This window comes from Labeo rohita, chromosome 23, assembly GCF_022985175.1.
Source record: "Labeo rohita strain BAU-BD-2019 chromosome 23, IGBB_LRoh.1.0, whole genome shotgun sequence".
NCBI classification, from domain to species: Eukaryota; Metazoa; Chordata; class Actinopteri; order Cypriniformes; family Cyprinidae; genus Labeo; species Labeo rohita.
The window spans coordinates 7,993,241-8,011,842 of record NC_066891.1 but is presented as its reverse complement, the minus strand read 5'-3'; the positions used below and the strand labels follow the sequence as shown (position 1 = coordinate 8,011,842).

The 18,602-nt window shown below is 36.2% G+C and overlaps 1 protein-coding gene across 3 annotated transcripts; it reads right to left on the bottom strand.

Moving 5' to 3' along the window:
• Positions 1-97: 97 nt before the first annotated feature.
• LOC127154920 (ALK and LTK ligand 2a-like) lies at positions 98-5,751 on the bottom strand. Of its 3 annotated transcripts, none has more exons than XM_051096798.1 (6): positions 4,985-5,745; positions 3,828-4,104; positions 2,892-2,945; positions 2,728-2,808; positions 2,420-2,493; positions 98-1,041 (listed from the first exon to the last, which is right to left on the bottom strand). In XM_051096798.1, the coding sequence occupies exons 2-5, from the start codon at positions 4,051-4,053 to the stop codon at positions 2,429-2,431; spliced, it is 426 nt and encodes a 141-aa protein (XP_050952755.1). In that variant the 5' UTR covers positions 4,054-4,104; positions 4,985-5,745; the 3' UTR covers positions 98-1,041; positions 2,420-2,428. The 3 variants fall into 3 exon arrangements, with proteins under 3 accessions (XP_050952755.1, XP_050952754.1, XP_050952756.1); XM_051096797.1 differs by having other exon boundaries at positions 98-1,044; positions 4,985-5,742; XM_051096799.1 differs by lacking the exons at positions 98-1,041; positions 2,420-2,493 and adding an exon at positions 2,517-2,607 and having other exon boundaries at positions 4,985-5,751.
• Between the last annotated feature and the right edge of the window lie 12,851 nt (positions 5,752-18,602).

The window sequence follows — 18,602 nt, the reverse complement described above, 5'->3', positions numbered from 1 at the left end:
TTTTCTCATCGCTAAGATATTTATCTAAAGAATTTGACTGTTATCTTTGGTGTGGTTACAGACAAAAAAATTCTATAACTCTGAAGCATCTAAAGCATCCACCATAAGTGATAAGAGATCTTAAACTCCCTAAAAACTACATTTTCTGATGCCAAGATAAGCTGTTAAACTAGATAAAGATATGTTTTATGCTGCAGAAGGTTAACCTTTAATTTTTTCAGTCTATTTTTGTAACATTAAAGACCAGAGTGTTTAAACAATCATAATTTATTTAAATATATTTCCTTTTAAATATACACATCCCATCGTACGCCAGACGCTTACATGTTTGTTATAGGGATTTTTTAGTCTCGTTTGTACAACATTTACATATCAAAATATACTGAATATATTCCACAGTCATACACTCAGAGTCTCACACATAAAAAACAATAAGCTTTTCACGGATTTACTGCAAAAAACTACCTGTTTGCTGGCAAACAGAAGCGAAAGGAAACGTTCATGCAGTTAACTGGTTTTCAGTTCTAGCACAGAGAAAAGCGAAGCTCTCTCGTTGCGGCGAACTAGCACAATTTGTCGTCACGGCTCTGATTTGTAACCCCATCGAGGCATGTCGCACGAAACATCAGCACTGACTGTGACGAGTCTGATGTGATGAGAACGAAACGCAAAAACCATGGCAATCCCTTTTGTCATGATAAAGTGGTGGAAAAATGGTTTTGTTTTTTGGCAGTGGTTCACAACCCAACACGCCAGATGCGTTTTCTGTTTTCTTTCTCTATCGTCCTGTATTTTACCGTTGGCTCCATGCTGAGTCCATCAGACGTCTTTGGGCAAGTGCATCCCATTATACTGTGTCCGTTTACTGCTCTATCAATTCTTTCCCACATCTATTCTCCGGAGAGACAGAGCAGTGTTCTGGACGCGATGTGCTGATTATGTGGAATGTTGCGTGTTGGTTTAAATTCTCTTCTCTTGTCCAAAGGCACTTTGACTGCTGTTTTTTTCATTTTCTCTGGGTCACTCTGGTTTGGCTTCAACCTGCTTGATAAAGGAAGAGAAGTTTAGTGCTGTTTCAGACTTGGCCGTGTTCACATTCATGTGTGAGCTTGGAAGCGTCTGAAATTTTTTCCTTCTGTGAAAAATTGGGAAACACGGTTTGTTACATGTACTCCCTCCGAAGTGGTCTTAGGAAAAAACGCTGAAATGTAAAGCACTGACTTAGGTTTGTTTACCTCCTTAAATCACATCCTAAGACAAACAGGTTTATCTGTAATAGCTTGGATAAGTTATCTAATCCTGGAATGTGTTCTGAGTCATAAAACCTCAAAGTGCATGTGTTTTCTCCGAATCTGCAGAATAAATTGTCGTTTTGTTTTGCTTTTGTAATTTACCTACATATTCACCTACACTTTCTTTGCTTTGAATCTGTTTCATTTCCAGGTACATTAGTCAACATTTGAAGTGGATCAAAAAAGTTCAGCAAAGTTGTCCTCAGATATATATGTGTGTGTGTGTGTGTGTGTGTATATATATATACACACACACACACAAACATATATCTGAGGACAACTTTGCTGAACTTTTGTTACAAATTGAAAACTGCAGTTACATGTTCTGCAGCATAAAACATCTTCAAACTGAAAATGTTACAAATATATATATATATACATATATATATGTGTGTGTGTATGTATATATGTATATGTGTGTGTGTATATATAATATATATATTTGTAACATTTTCAGTTCAATCTAGTATTATTTTAAACTCTATATATAATGTATTTATACAAATCAATATGTTATCTATATACTAAATGTTATTTGTCATCATTTTTTTTATTTTAAGATATATTATATATATATGTAAATTAATTTAAAATTGTATTGTAATTAACTGGAAAATTTGTGTGTGTGTGTGTATATATATATATATATATATATATATATATATATAAAAATATGTATTTTACTTATATAAATTAATGCTTTTTAAGTCGATGCCGATTTTGATATACATTTGATTTTATATATAATATACTGAATATATATATATGTGTGTGTGTATATATATATATATATATATATATATATTTTTTTTTTTTTTTCAATCTGTCTCTCTCCCTCTCTCTCTCTCTGTCTATATATATATATATAAGTTATTTAATATTATAAAATATTATAAATGGAGATTCTGCAAGGTGTATGTAAACTTTTGACCACAATGGTATGTCCAAAATATATATTATGGTTTTGAAATTTAGACAAAATCCATGAAATTCCATGAATTCTTTTGATTTGAATGGCTTTTCAGGACCATGGGAATCCTGCATATCACATTCTCCCTCTCTTCTCCAATTTCTTGTAGAATTACCTACATTCAAGGAAAACAAACAAACAAAAAAAAGTGTCTTACCTGGTAAAGTTAACCCTCTTGACATCTCGGACTCCCCGCCAGTCGCGTCAGAAGTCGCGCGCATCTTTTGTAGTCTGAGGACAGGAGTAAAGCTGGATGAGTTGGATAATCAGCTGGATGAGTCCTGAATTTGTAGCCTATACTGTTTCTGTGTTAAAACTCCATGTGCAGGGGTAAATCAGGGGCACCTAGCCGACATGAGACTGTCATGAATATAAAGACAGTGTGTAGAGGCTCGTGGCGCATGAGGGCAGAGATGTGACCTGTGTGTGGGGTCTGAAGAGATGCGAATGCTCGACCATACTCACATGCAGGGATGGTGCAGTCTCTGGTGTTATGATAAAGCCTGTAGACGTGCTTCCTGCATTTTGGACTGAAATAAAGAGGACCTGGTGAAAGGGAAAACGGCTAGGTTAGATTTCTCAAACGCCGGTTTTGTTTCAAAATCACAGGAGACTGAAAAGTCTCTCACCTGTTAAGATTCTGATCACCTTTTCTTTCTTTCTAAGATCTCTGGGAAAGATTTCTGCAAAAAGAAAGAAATTCAAAAGTCAAATCCTGATTCTGAGCCACATCGCTCATCTCAACATTCCCCAACAATGAACATGCTCTCAGCAGTTTAGACCCCAAAACAAGTTTTCTGTACACATTATGATCACCTGCACTCTCCAAATAGGTGTTTTTGCAGTGATGCCATAGAAAAACCATTTTTGGTTCCTCAAAGAACCTTTCAGTGAACAGTTCTTAAAATAACAACTTTAAAGAACATTTTAAAAATCTAAAGAACTTTTTTGCATTTTTGAAAGGTTCTATGGATGTTCTTCATGGAACCATCGATGCCAATAAAGAACTTTTTTTAAGAGTGCATTCATTAATATTATAACTATTTATTGAACACACTTTTTTTCAGTGCTTCTGCTTCTTTCATATCATAAATCTTATGTAGGCCAGAGACGACTGAGCTAACTGGGAATTGCTGACCACCATATGTCTGACTCAGCACGCAACAGGTGCAATGCAAAACTATTTCACCTAATGCTTTGAGAGTTAAGACTTTGGCTCCTTCCCTAGTGGGTAAGTCACATCCCTCTCACATATAGGTCATGGAAAAAGAAGGCACATAGACTGGCCGCGCATTCGTTGCATCACATGATCAAATGGCATCAAATGCTAGAAAATTAACTTTACTTGTATAAATCATTTTTGCAGTGTATGAAGTCAGTTTCTCAGTAAAAGCTGAAATGTTCCACTAATGTTTCACAGCCACAATGTGACATGTGGCTTAACTTTGAACATGTTTTAGCATTTCATTGTGATTCCTTCTTTCAAATTAAGGTCACTTGTCACATTTTACCAACCCGTTTATTAACATTCCTACATTTTTCTGTGCATTCAACGCGCTGCTTACTTAAAATTGTTTCCCCGCTTTCCGTTTTGAGACGATGGGTGTCCTTAGCCGCGCTCTCTTTATTTTGTGCGCTCCCGTCGTCAGCGCTGTTTCCCACCAGTCTCATGATGTCCATTATCCGTCTGAACGTTTTCTCGACCTCGTTCACGCTGGCGTCGCTTTGTGCGGTAGTGCAGATTAACATGACGAGCCCCATTACTAGAACTGGAGCCCGCAGGGCGCGCATCGCTCCCGCAACCAGAGTGCGCCCAAGTCCCGCACTGGCCAAGTCCTGGATCTGGTAAAGAAGCGACGGGGTTTATAAGATGCAAAAGTCCACTTTATGTTAAAAATAAACTTTGGAAGCTTTTACGGTTTCTTAAAAAAGAAGTGCTATTAACACTTTAACCACCAGTCAGCGTGGACACACCTACTTGTTGTTCATTTTACTGCAATAGTAAGTCATGAAAACTATTCAAACTATCTCTCCGCACATTTTCTTCATCAAGTGCTGAGTTCACATACGCTGAGCACTTGTTGGCTGGGTTTTCTTCACTAACGTGGTCCAGCTCATTCATTTCAAAACAAATCAATCAAAGCGTTAGCTTTATAAATTAATACGTAGGCATAATAAGTCTGTTTCTCCTCGGCAGCAATAACTTTGCATAAAGAGCAAATAAAAAAAGCTCTTGATCTTCAGAAACTCCTCAGAAAGAAACCACAGAAGCTCACACGTGTCACTCAGTTACAAATCTTGAGCTGTGCTCACATTTGCTAAGATACCCACATCTACGATTAAAAGTCAATATGAACTCAATCATTTCTTCCCAGATGTTTATTTTCTTCTTAGGAGTTGTATTGAGAAATAAGACATGCAGTATAAATTAGCTCACCATTAAAGTATAAAAGAGACACATGTGCAAAAACTTTAAATTCTTGAATGGAAACAAATTCAGTGGTGCGTGTCTAAACTTGGACTCGATGAACTGTTTAAGCTACGAAACTTCTATCTAAGCATCACTTTCCACAGAAGCGCATTGATTATCTGCTAATTTACAATCCACTTTGTATATGAGGAAAATAGACCCGGTGAAAAAGCTTAGAAAGTTAGGAGGATATGATAAAAAATGTTTCAAAAAGGAATCACCATAGGTGATAAACGCCTCCAGTAAACTTACCTGAGGACGCTGGTATCGCCGCGTTTCTGTCCCTCAGTCGACACAGCCTGAGGCGATTGAGCGTCCGGTGCCTATATAACCCCACGCAAGGCTCGCAAAACGAGAAAGAGAGAGAGGGAGCGCTATCCTTGAAAGCGAATCGTCCTTTAACGTGCTCAAGCGTGGGAAGTTTGAGTGGTCAGACTCCCTTCTGATGTTTCCGAGACTTGAGCAAACTCCAGTGGAAAAGCTCGTCGCTCGTCTTGAACGTCTCGAAACATTCGCCGCCGATTCTCGCCAATTTATTGAGGCTCTCAGACGGAAGGAGTCGTCCCTCGAGGGCTTACATCGCCGTGTCTTTAATTAGAAACTCGTTACACGTACGCCGCACATCTTCATATTCCCGTTTCTCACATGCAGCATCCCATGGACTTTTTTTCCCTTGCCCACTATCTCATTAGAGCACTTAGAAAGCTGCGCTTGCAGGAAGAGATGCAGCTATACCAGGAACTGTCCCACCATTTCTACAGACTGGAACTCCTATGGTGCCTGAAAGTCAGGTTTTTCCCCTCACACACCACCATAGATCACCATTTCATCCCCCTGCGTCTCCAGAGGATTGATTCGAGTTACAGATCGATGCCTGGAAGTGGCTGCAGCTGATGTAATTATTCTGCGTAATGGTAATGATAGCACAAGAGAAGCAGTCAGGCCAACAGACAGGAGAAAAGTGAGTTCGGATTAGTTTGTGTTTGCTTTCGTTCATACCACTCCCTCAAAGCAAAAGAGAACATGGAGCAATCTGGCTGCCATCCCGGTCACGAATGGTGATCTGCATGGGCGGACTCAACACTAGGCAAAGGTAGGCAGCCGTCTAGGGCCCCTTGAAGTCAACTAGACCTAACACCGTAAGTGTCCACGGTCAGAATTAAACCTGGACATATTTAGGGAAAAATAAGCAGGGCCCCTGTTTGCTTCTGGCCTCTGTGTGCTTTTTATAACAACATAACATTATCCGGTTAACAACTTTGTCTTCTACTGTTTGGGATTGTTTACATGGAAACAGCTTAATGTGTGTGGTTATCTTATCAGTGAAGTCAAGTGCTCATAAAGGCAGGTACACATGATAAAGTGATTACACTGTACAGATATCATAAAAGCTTTTTCTGTACGCTGAAACCTAAAGAATATCGGTCAGCCTGCTGGTTGCAGATTTAGACTGGTATCTGAAAGGTTGTATAGCTTCAAACCATTCAAAAAGACATTTAAAGTCATAGTTCACTCATAAACGAAATTTATCATTTGTCCTCACTTACCCACTGTCCTGAGTTACTCTCCGCTATGTCTTTGTTGACCTGCGTGACCTTATATAGGGGTGTGGAACACAAAAGAGATATTTAGCGGAATGTTGACGCTGCTTTCTACATAATATTAGCCTTCATTTATTTATAGCAATTGCCAACAATACATTGTATGGGTGAAAATGATCGTTTTTTCTTTTACTCCAAAAATCGTTAACATATTCAGTAAAGATAATGTTCCATGAAGATATTTTGTATATTTCTTAACCTTAATATATTAAAAATGTGTTTTTGATTAGTAATATGCATTGCTACGAACTTTATTTGGACAGCTTTAAAGGTAATTTTCTCAATATTTAGATTTTTTTGCGCCCTTAGATTCCAGATTTTCAAATAGTTCAGCCAAATATTGTCCTATCCTAACAAACCATCAGTGAAAAGCTTAATTTCATTTCATAAAATGTGATGAATCATGCAGCGAAACATCATCTGGAAACAATTTTTGCATTTGCAATCATGAAAATTGAAATAAATGGAACATGTTTGACTTGCAAAAAAACTATTTTAAAAGTATGTTACATTAACATTGCACATATTTTCAGTGTATTTTACTTCATATGCTATAAGATAAATTACAGTTAAATTAAATAGTTTATAAATTTATAATAACTGTTAAAAACAAGCATTAGATTTAAATAAAATATCATAAAATGTGATGGATCATGCAATGAAACTTCATCTGGAAACATATTTTTTGCATATTCCACTGAAAATCATGAAAATTAAAATAAATGGAACATGTTTGACTAAGATAAATTAGTTAAATACTTTATACATTTATCATATTTATGATCATTTTATATATTAAACAGTATAGAACAGTAAAACAGTAACAGTGTAGCATTTTTACATTCTTTTTCTGTTCATTTTTTATTTTTAAGTGAACTATTCCTTTTTACTGCTGTATAGTAGTGCTGTTTTATATAGAAACGTCAATTAAATTACAAATCAGTAAATTCAAAACAGGAATTGATGGAAATTATGCTTCCTCTGCATCGTTTAGCCTTAACTCTTCTTGACCTGCATTAAAAAAACATGAAACAAACTTTGAGACAACTGTAAATATGTCAATGTATAATTCAAACATGCCACTCAAAAAAGGATTCCCCCCCATGAATCAAGTGTTTTGAAGGGCAAACACCATGCCTCATTACAGTTGATTCAGCTGTAAGCAAACAAAGCATGTATGAGAAATTAGTTCAGCTTAAAGGGCAAGTTTGCTGATTTTCAACCAGCTTTGTATTGTTACAATGTTGGTCTACATATGAATTTTTGTATCTCCAGTCATGGATAGTCTGAACAAGCCCAGTGCATTGTGGGTGTTGAAGTTTTTCTACTCCCCCCCATTTCTCTGTTTTATATAGTTGTGTAGCACCGATTTTTTTAAAATGGTTTCTGCTGCACAGACAGCCAACTTTTATTAAAATCTCATCTTGCCTGCAGTGAATTACCCCTTTAATTGAAATCATGGCATTCTTACAGGACATATTTTGCATGAGTTTGTTTACCCTGCAGTGTGCCAATTTCCTTTTTCTTATTCGGAAATGTCTAACTCTCATTCTAGCAGTTAGAACAAGGCTTTGTCGATAAAAGCTGGTCGGTCTCATAACAGACTTTGGCCATTGGAGTGTTTTCTTCATTGCATCCTCATTCACCTTTTGCGTCTGTTGGCGTCTTTCTCAGACTGCCCATCTGTTTTGTCTATTTAACTTCTTTTGTCCTCTCAGCTCTGAAATGGACAAAATTTTCTTCCGCTAGCATTTGGATTCTGACATATTTTTTTGTGACCGCTTGGGGATTCTTTATGTCCAATAAATTTCTTTTATTATGTTCTTTTGTTTCATGTTGGCTGAACTTCTTGGTGAAGTCCATAGAATTGTACATTTCTGCAATATACAAGGCTCTGTTGGTAAAGCTGACATAAATTTCATTTTCTAATGGCTGCCATATTAACAGCTGATGTTTTGAAGTAACAAATACATGACAAGCTATCCATCCCTTCCTATATGTTACATTCCTTTTCTTCAGGGAAGACACTTAAATGTAGATATTGGCCACAGTTACCCTGGCAAACACTGCTAACAATCTGTTTTTTATTTTTGGCTTTGTTTCCTCTTTCTTTTTCCCTTTCACTTAGACCTACACCTCTTGGAAGCTCTTTGAAAAAACATTTACAAGACAAATTAGGCTATATTTAGGTTAAACGGATGTTGGTCAAGATGTGTGGGTTTTTGTTTGCTAATTTGTTTATCTCCTCAATGAGAGCCTCTTTGTAACCAAGGTAAAGAACGCCAGAATTAAACCAATACTTGTCCCTCGAAAAGGACAGATTATTCAATTCCATTGCATTCGACTGGTTCTATAATTTCCTTGAAACTATAATAGAATCAAATATGAAATCCCGTTCCTGCCACAGACTTAAAAAAGTGACTTTTTATCTTACAATTTGGACTTTTAGTCTCACCATTAAGAGAAAATTTAGAATTGTGAGATATAAAGTCAGAATTATAAAACAAATAGTTCCGGTCCTTAATCCTGAGCCTTGTTCGAAGCTGTTGTAAATTACTCTACAAACATACACCTTTGTTTACTTCTGTGTGTTGCTTGGCAACCTCTTTGTTGCAACCACAACTGTATCTGAGGAACTACATTCTTTGGTGGAAGAATAGTGTTTTTATTTATATCATTACACAGTTGCTGTTTTATTTAGTGAAACCTTACTACGTATATGGAATAACCGGTTTATGAAAGAAATAAGCCACTTGAAGCTGTGGTTTACAGTGAATTTATAACAGCTAAGGGAGTTTTAGGCACTCTGCTTCACTTCGTGCCTAACAACGCTGTTATAAATTCATTGTAACCAACAGGTTTTGGGGATTATTGCTTTATTGTGATATAAAAATCCTCAAGTGCAAGATATAAGGTCAGAATTGTGAGATATAAACTTAGCTCTGAGAAAAATTCTGAACTGTGAGATATAAAAGTCAGAATTCTGAAAAAAAAAATTACAAGATATAAAGACAGAATTGTGAGATACAAACTTTTAATTCTGAGAAAAGCCTGAATTGTGAGATATAAAGTCAGAATTGTGAGAAAAGTCTGAATTGTATAAAGTCAGAATTCTGAAAAAAAAAATTCTGAATTGTGAGATATAAAGTGGGAATTGTGAGATATAAACTTTTAATTCTGAGAAAAGTCTGAATCGTGAGATATAAAGTCAGAATTGTGTGATATAAACTCAGTTCTGAGAAAAATTCTGAATCGAGATATAAAGTCAGAATTTTGAGAAAAGTCCGAACTGCAAGATATAAAGTCAAAATTGTTAGATATAAACTCAGTTCTGAGAAAAATTCTGAACTGAGATATAAAGTCAGAATTCTGAAAAAAAAATTGTGAATTGTGAGATATAAAGTCAGAATTGTTAGATATAAACTCAGTTTTGAGAAAAATTCTGAACTGAGATATAAAGTCAGAATTCTGAAAAAATTGTGAATTGTGAGATATAAAGTCAGAATTGTGAGTTATAAACGTATAATTCTGAGAAAAGCCTGAACTGCGAGATATAAAGTCAGAATTGAGAGAAAAGCCTGAATTGTAACATATAAAGTCAGAATTCTGAGATACAAACTTTTAATTCTGAGAAAAGTCTGAATTACGAGATATAAAGTCAGAATTGTGAGAAAAGTCAGAATTATGAGAAAAGTCAGAATTGTGAGATAAAAACTTTAATTCTAAGAAAAGTCTGAATTGTAATACATAGAGCCTTTTTAAGCGCATAGTCTAAAGTGCACGGTGCAGTACCTGGGGCATGTCCGAATCCACTTTTGCTATTTTGCCCGGCGCATGGTCTAAAAGGGTTGTCTCTATTCTCTTAATGAGTCGTAGGTGTGTTTTGGGCGTAACGTGCATTAAACCAATCAGAGTCTCATCTCCCATTCCCTTTAAGAGCCGATTGTGAGATTAAATTCCACAAATGTATGTGTGATAGGGCCCATAAAGTCAGAATTCTGAGAAAAGTTTGAATTGCAAGATATAAAGTCAGAATTGTGAGATGTAAACTCACAATTCTGAGAAAAATTCTGAATTGCGAGATATAGCCAGAACTGTGAGAAATAAACTCTTAATTCTGAGTAAAGTCTGAATTATGAGAATATAAATGTACTATATTGAGAAAAAGTCTGAATTGCAAAATATAAAAACTGCAAGATATAAACTATAAAAAGATTTGTATTTGAGAAAGGTTGAAAGCACTGATATTTATTTATTTTTATTTTTTGGCAGAAACAGGCTTCCATAATAACACTGTATTGAAACAGTATTTCTAAACACAAACTTAAAAACAACCTTTCTAAATAAACAGCAACATCGTCACATGATTTTGCACGCACACTTTTTTTTTTTTTTTTTTACAATTGTGCCCTTGTAGTCTTATTTACAGACGGATTTAAACTATGTGCAAAGTGCCTATAGGTGTGGCTCCCCGGCAACTCAGGTGCAATAGATACATAGGTGTTTAAAGTATTTGTGAAAGGCATGCGTTATCCGACTGATTATTTACAAGCATTCTGAAATTGTCATTGGCATAGAATCACAATTATGACAGATGATGTGTCAGAAGACTCTTTTGTAAGACTTTGAGTTATAATCCAGCAGATAGACAGAATGAAGGATTGTTGAATGATGTCACACGTCAGTTCGGCCTGTATCTGTGAATTGTTTTCAAGCAGATGTGTGGTGCAGAGTGACAAAATGAAAGACATGCTGTTCGCGGTTGCAAGAGTTTTTTTTTGTTGTTTTTTGTAACATAGTTCAAACAATGCCAAATGCTTTGTATGAGTGTGTGTGTTTGTGCACGGTTTCCAGCGGGACTGAGTGTCAGGAGGGCGAAACACATTCCGCATCAAAAAGAAAATAGTCATGATATGAAATGATGGAGCCAAGTGTAGAGGTCTTGTTTGCATGCACTCGCTGAGCTGTTGTTGTAAGACTGGGAAACAGCAGCCACGCCGTGCATGGGAAGCCTCTGGACTTGTCAGGGATGTTTCTCTCTTTTTCTGAAAAGTCTGTAAAGGGTACGTTAGGACAACAGCTACAAGCCAAAATCAGCAAGCAAGAGAGACGAGTTTCAGACAGCCACCTGTGGAGGAGAGGTGATGAAGATGAGCAAATCTCAGGCATATCAGTCTCTCCCTTGCTGTCTGGTCATCTCTCACGTATATATCTGACACCTTGGAGGAACAGGGCCTAATATTATTATTATAAAAACAAGAATGAATTATTGTTGCTTTTTTACCAAATCCTGGGGCATTAAAATATACATTTATTTGTGTGTGTGTATATATATATATATGAGGTTGTGCTGGACTTTAACATCGTCCATCAGTTTGACGGACAGGGTCATAAGAATTCCGTCATAATCTATTATTACCCGTCATTTTAATTTTCATATTTTAATTAGAATAACACATTTAATTGCTTTTATTTTTGTTCAAATTTTCATTTTTAGCCCTGAACCTACAGGACGACAGTGCAGTGTTTAAAAACAACAAAATATGCTAGGGCTGGATAAAAAAAATAGATTTCTCGATTTTAATAGATTCTCATTTTAATGAACCAATATCGATTCTTAAATTCCAATCGATCTTTTGGTCTATGCTGTTTTCAGTTGATGAATGAACAGTACACAGTATGTCTTCCTTCCAATAAATAGCAATAGGCTAAGCTTTGTGTTACTTTTGATATGAAACAAAGTCTCAGATTTCACATTATGTCCATTTAATTAGGAAATTCAAGCAATAAATACCGTTTTGGCGCTCTTTAATGTGGCATGATAGATCGTTGTAGCTTCTGTGTATTCGCCTGTGTGAAATCGAACGCATGGCAAAACATTTGTGACAGTTTCATTTTTGTTCTGAATCTGCTGCCACATTAGAGCGCACTCGCCAGCTACAATTTACAGTAGATGACCCTTAGTGTAATCTGTCAAAGTGACGGACAGCCTTCGGATTTTTCCTTCCTGATAAAAAAAATTCCATCAATGACAGACAATTTAAAGTTAACGCAACCTCATATATATTTATACACTACCGTTCAAAAGTTTGGGGTCAGTACATTTTTATTGTTTCTTTTTTTTTTTTTTTTTTAAAGAAATTAGTACTTTTATTCACCAAGGATGTATTAAGTTAATAATTAAAAGTTTATTAAAAGTTAATAATAAATAATTTACATTGTTATAAAATATTTATATTTTGAATAAACACTGTACTTTTTAAACTTGTTATTCATGAAAGAATCCTGAAAAAAAAAAATCACAGGTTCCAAAAAATATTTGGCAGCACAACTGTTGATATTATCCAACATTGATCATTCTAATAATAAATCCGCATATTAGAATGATTTCTGAAGGATCATGTGACACTTAAGACTGGAGTAACAGCTGATAAAAATTCAGCTTTTCATCACAGGAATAAATTCTATTTTAAAGTATGTTAAAATAAAAAACATTATTTTATATTGTAAAAACATTTTGCAATATTACTGTTTTTTTCTATATTTTTAATCAAATAAATGCAGCCTTGATGAGCATAAGAGACTTCTTTAAAGACTATTACAAGTCTTACTGACCCCAAACTTTTGAACGGTAGTGTGTATACACTGTGTGCAGAATTATTAGGCATGTTGATAATCTGGTCATATTTTTTTTCCAAAAACATTTTACCAATTCCAAACCACAACAATCTTAATAACTACTATTAATTTTGTATTTAATCATTTGTAAGTGATATATAACTGTCCGTGAAGGCTGGAAGTGAAAAACTCCTTATATTCAGGTGTGCATAATTATTAGGCATGTTTTCTTTTACAGATAAAATGAGCCAAAAAAGATATTTAACCCAGACTGAAAAATCCAAATTATTAAATGGCCATGAGAAGAATGCAATACTAATGCATTACAAGAATTTGCAAAGTTAAGGCTTGACCATTGGACAGAGAAATGCTTGTTGAGTCTGCATGGTCAGAAAAAACAGGTGGACAAGAAAAGCTGCAAAAGAATTAGGAATTAAGGTGAAGAATTAGGTGTGACACCATCAGGAACCGTTTCCAGTTCTCCAGCGCCACCATTTTCCAGAATTGCAACCTACCTTGAGTCTTCAGAAGTACAATGTGTCAGGTTCTCAGAGACTTTTCTTGGTAAAAAAATCCTAAAAAATGCCCCTGACTTAATAAGAATGACAAGCTGACGTGTTGTGAAATACATGAAGACAGTTTTTTTTTATAGGCTTTATAGACAGATAAGTTGAGAGTGACTCTTGAGGGACCAGCACCACATTCTCTTGTACCTCTGATTCAAGAATTTATCTTCCAAAATCTGGCAGTAAGTTTTGGGAGTTCATGTTTAGTCTCTTATCCTGAAAAGTCTGACTTGCAGAGATGGACTAAAATGAACTCCCAAAATGTACTGCTAGATTTCAAATTCTTGAATCAGAAGTACAAGAGAATGTGATGCTGGTCCTTCAAGAGTCACTCTCAACTTATCTGTCTATAAAGCCTATAAAAAAAAAAAACTGTCTTCATGTATTTCACAACACGTCAGCTTGTTATTCTTATTAAGTCAGGGGCATTTTTTAGGATTTTTTACCAAGCAAAGTCTCTGAGAACCTGACACATCGTACTTCTGAAGACTCAAGGTAGGTTGCAATTCTGGAAAATGGTGGCGCTGGAGAACTGGAAACGGCTCCTGATGGTGTCACACCTAATTCTTCACCTTAATTCCTAATTCTTTTGCAGTTAACATGCAGCTTTTCTTGTCCACCTGTTTTTTCTGACCATGCAGACTCAACAAGCATTTTTCTGTCCAATGGTCAAGCCTTAACTTTGCAAATTCTTGTAATGCATTAGTATTGCATTCTTCTCATGGCCATTTAATAATTTGGATTTTTCAGTCTGGGTTAAATATCTTTTTTGGCTCATTTTATCTGTAAAAGAAAACATGCCTAATAATTATGCACACCTGAATATAAGGAGTTTTTCACTTCCAGCCTTCACGGACAGTTATATATCACTTACAAAATGATTAAATATAAAATTGACAGTAGTTATTAAGACTGATGTGGTTTGGAATTGGTAAAATGTGTTTGGAAAAAAAATATGACCAGAATATCAACATGCCTAATAATTCTGCACACAGTGTATATATATATATATATATATATACACACTGCCCTCCATAATTATTGGCACCCCTGGTTAAGATGCGTTAAAAGCCTTAAAATAAATTCAATTTTTATTGCAGAAGTATAATCTCACACTAAAAATTGTAGAAAAATGTAACCTTTAACTCAAGTGAATTTTAAGGGGAAAAAAAAATCCCTGACTAAGAAATAATTATTTTTCATACAATCACCTGTTCCACAATTTTTGGCACCCCTAACAATTCCTAGGAAATAAATGTAATTGAAGTATTTTTGTCGTTTCTACAGTAGTTTACAAAGTTGATCAGAGTATCTAGGAACATTTAATTAGTAATTCATCACTTCCTGTTTCCCTGGGGTATAAATATGATGTGACACAGAGGCCATTTCTCTTATCCACTCTTCAACATGGGAAAGACAAAGGAACACACCAATCAAGTGAGGCAGATGTGTGTCGACCTTCACAAGTCAGGCAATGGCTACAAGAAAATAGGCACTCGCCTGCACCTGCCCATATCTACTGTCAGAGGAATCATTAAGAAGTTTAAAACAACTGGAACAGTGGTAAACAAGCCTGGATGAGGACACAAGTTTATTTTGCCTCCACGCACAGTGAGGAGGATGGTAAGACAAATAAAAAGTTCTCCAAAGCTCACTGTTAAAGAATTGCAACAAATGATAGCATCTTGGGGTCACAAAGTCTCCAAAACAACCATCAGGCGCTATCTACATGCCAACAAGCTGTTTGGGAGGCATGCACGGAAAAAACCTTTTCTCACTCACAATCATAAACGCAAACGTCTGGAGTTCGCTAAGCGGTACTGGGGCTTCAACTGGGACCGTGTGCTTTGGTCAGATGAGACCAAGATAGAGCTTTTTGGCAACAAACACTCTAAGTGGGTCTGGCAGAACACAAAAGATGAGTATGCAGAAAAGCACCTCATGCCCACTGTGAAGTATGGGGGAGGATCGGTGATGCTGTGGGCCTGTTTCTCTTCCAGAGGCCCTGGGAACCTTGTTAGAGTGCATGGCATCATGAATGCTTTGAAATACCAGGATCTGAGTGGCCTCTGCCCGAAAGCTGAAGATGGGTCATCACTGGGTCTTTCAGCAAGATAATGACCCTAAACATGTGGCCAAATCTACACAGGAATGGTTCACCAGACACAGAATCAAGCTCACTCCCCAGACCTCAACCCCACTGAAAACCTGTGGAGTGAGCTGAAGTGGAGAGTGCAGAGAAGAGGACTCAGGTCGCTGGATGATTTAGAGAGATTGTGCAAAGAGGAATGGTCGAAGATCCCTCTTTCTGTATTCTCCCATCTTGTGAAACATTATAGGAGAAGATTAGGTGCTGTTTTGTTGGCAAAAGGGGGTTGTACAAAGTATTAACATCAGGGGTGCTAATAATTGTGGCACACATGATTTGATGTAAAAGAATTATTTCTTAATGTGGGATTTTTTCCCACTGAATAAATGCACTTGAATTAAAGGTTGGATTTTCCTCTTTTTTTTCATTGTGGTCCTATATTATTTAGAACAAAACTGAATTTATTAGAAGCTAAAGAACACATCTTAACCAGGGGTGCCAATAATTATGGAGGGCAGTGTATATACATATATATATATATATATATATATATATATATATAGACACAAACACAAAACAGTTCTTTCTGGTGCTCAAAGCTGATTGGCTAATAAGAGTGTGATATTAGAGTCCAACAGCCATTTCACTGTTTGTAATTGTATTACTCCGCTTGCGATACTTCTCAAGGCGAGTGTCATGACTGTCTTATAATTGTAAAAATATTCCTGTTTCTGTGTCACGGAATGTATTTTTACAAGGTTTTCAGGCAAGAATGCACTTGTTTATAGTTCAAACATGCAGTTTGTTAATGCAGATAACGTCTATTGAAAATTTTGCCTCAACGTTTTCAGAGATCTAAAATCCAGGGTGTCAGCGGCCATTCAGTGCTCATGAACCTGCAGAGAGCAGCCTTACCTCAGCCAAGGTATTGCCGCTGGCTCTAATGTCTCTATAGTGGTTAAGTAATAAATAATTGACGACAAGCCACTGATTTCTTAGAAAATTATGCACACCCGAGGTCTCATGTTTATAGACCTTTTTCATGAGTAAACAATGAGTGCCGCTATTACGAATTCTAACTTCTGATGGGGTGCTCTTCTATTTCCACTAGAACCCATTCAAATCAGTGTTAATTATTTGTTAATAAACATTTTTTTCTATGACTAAGACGAAACGTTGACAAGCTAAAACTAATATCTGATGATAAAAACTATGACGAAATTTATGCCGCGTCTACGTTAACAAGACGAGACGGGACTAGAATGTTATTTGAGGACTATCGGACATTCAAAATACATCCTATAGGCTAAGTTAGCTGTCTTGTCTTTCAAAATGTGCGTCTCTGTCATTGGATCATAGGTGGCATTTGCATGTCTAGTCTCAGTATAACAGCCGCAGTGGACAGATAACCAAAACGCAAACTAGCAATCTGAAACAATGGACTCAACACCCAAAGGGTTAGGGAGAGGGTGACCAGACGTCTCGTTTCAGGAAAACCGTCTATACTATAGGGCGTAGATTTATATATGTAGATGCCTCATTAGCGACTGTTTCTATGCCACTATACGTAAGCAGTCCACCATATTGTATTGGTTAACTTTACGGCCTTCATCATAGTAATCACTGAATATTTGAAATGCCACAAGGCAAGTCATATCACTCGGCGGCCATCTTTGAAATGGCTTTGGGGCAGGCAAGTGCAGCTCGTATCTCTTTGAATGGGGAAACATCAAATTCTCTAAAACTGTTCACCAAGCTTACGATTAAATTTCATATTTGAAAAACCCCAATAAAATCTGACAAGAACTGCCTCATAAATATTGTTTCTTATGCTCCAATAGCATTATAAAAAGCTTATTATATTATACATTTGCTGAATTAAATCTAGGGTGTACTAATTTCTGCAATCCTTCATTTAAACAAAATTGGCTAATTTACTGATTTTTCAGAAAATATTGGCATATATTTTTTGTTTTTATTAAGTATATGTTTAATACATTTCAATTTTGCCATCTTCATATGAATTATATTAGTGATCATTAAAAACAAATACATATTTTATTTTTTCATTATATTTATTCAGAGGGGGTGTACTCATTTATGCTGTGCACTGTATAGAAACATATATTTGTAGTATATTCAAATTTAAAACAACTTAAAGGGGTGCTATTATGCTTTTTCACTTTTTGAATTTTAGTCAGTGCGTGGTGTGTATCTTTGGGCATAAAAAGCATCTACAAAGTTACAAATCTTAAATTCCACTCCAAAGGGAGATATTTCGTTTTTAAAAAATCTCTTTTCAAGAACTACAACGAACGGCTCCTTTAGACTACAGCGTTTGTTTTCCACGTGCAATGATGTCACGATGCGGTCCATTAGAATATCATTAAATTAAATCCAGTCTACGGAAATTAAAATTGTTGGGGGGTGGGTAGAGATGAGGTAGGGGATTAGCCTAACTTTAGCAATGCAGCGTGGAGAGCCGCTTCAATAGGTATAAACACAAGCATTGACTACAGTGGCCACTTCAGAGCATTAACGCGCCGCAGACGTGTGCAGTACAGGGGATCGAAACACATGCTGAAGCCGTAATCTACTCCGGTTGCCGTGTCAGAGCCATAACGTGTATGGTAAGAGATTTATTCATCATACAGTGTAGACAGCTTCACTTACAATGTTTTTTAAAATGCATAAACCTGCACTAAATAGGCTAGGCTAATCAGTGATGATTTTCTTTGATAAATGTTTGGCTGCTTTTAGCCTTATGTTGGAGCTGGTTTTGGGCAATGAAACTAAGTATGTAAATAATTAAATAAATTAGCACGATAATATCATGTGTTGGCGATCTCACAGGCTGACGATAGGACCTGACACTACTATAGCGTATTATGTACTCACCCTCCATGCATCCTAGGTGTGTATGACTTCTTTCAGACGAATGCAGTCAGAGTTATATTAAAATTTTGCCACTCCTAAGCTTTGGAACGGCATAGGTT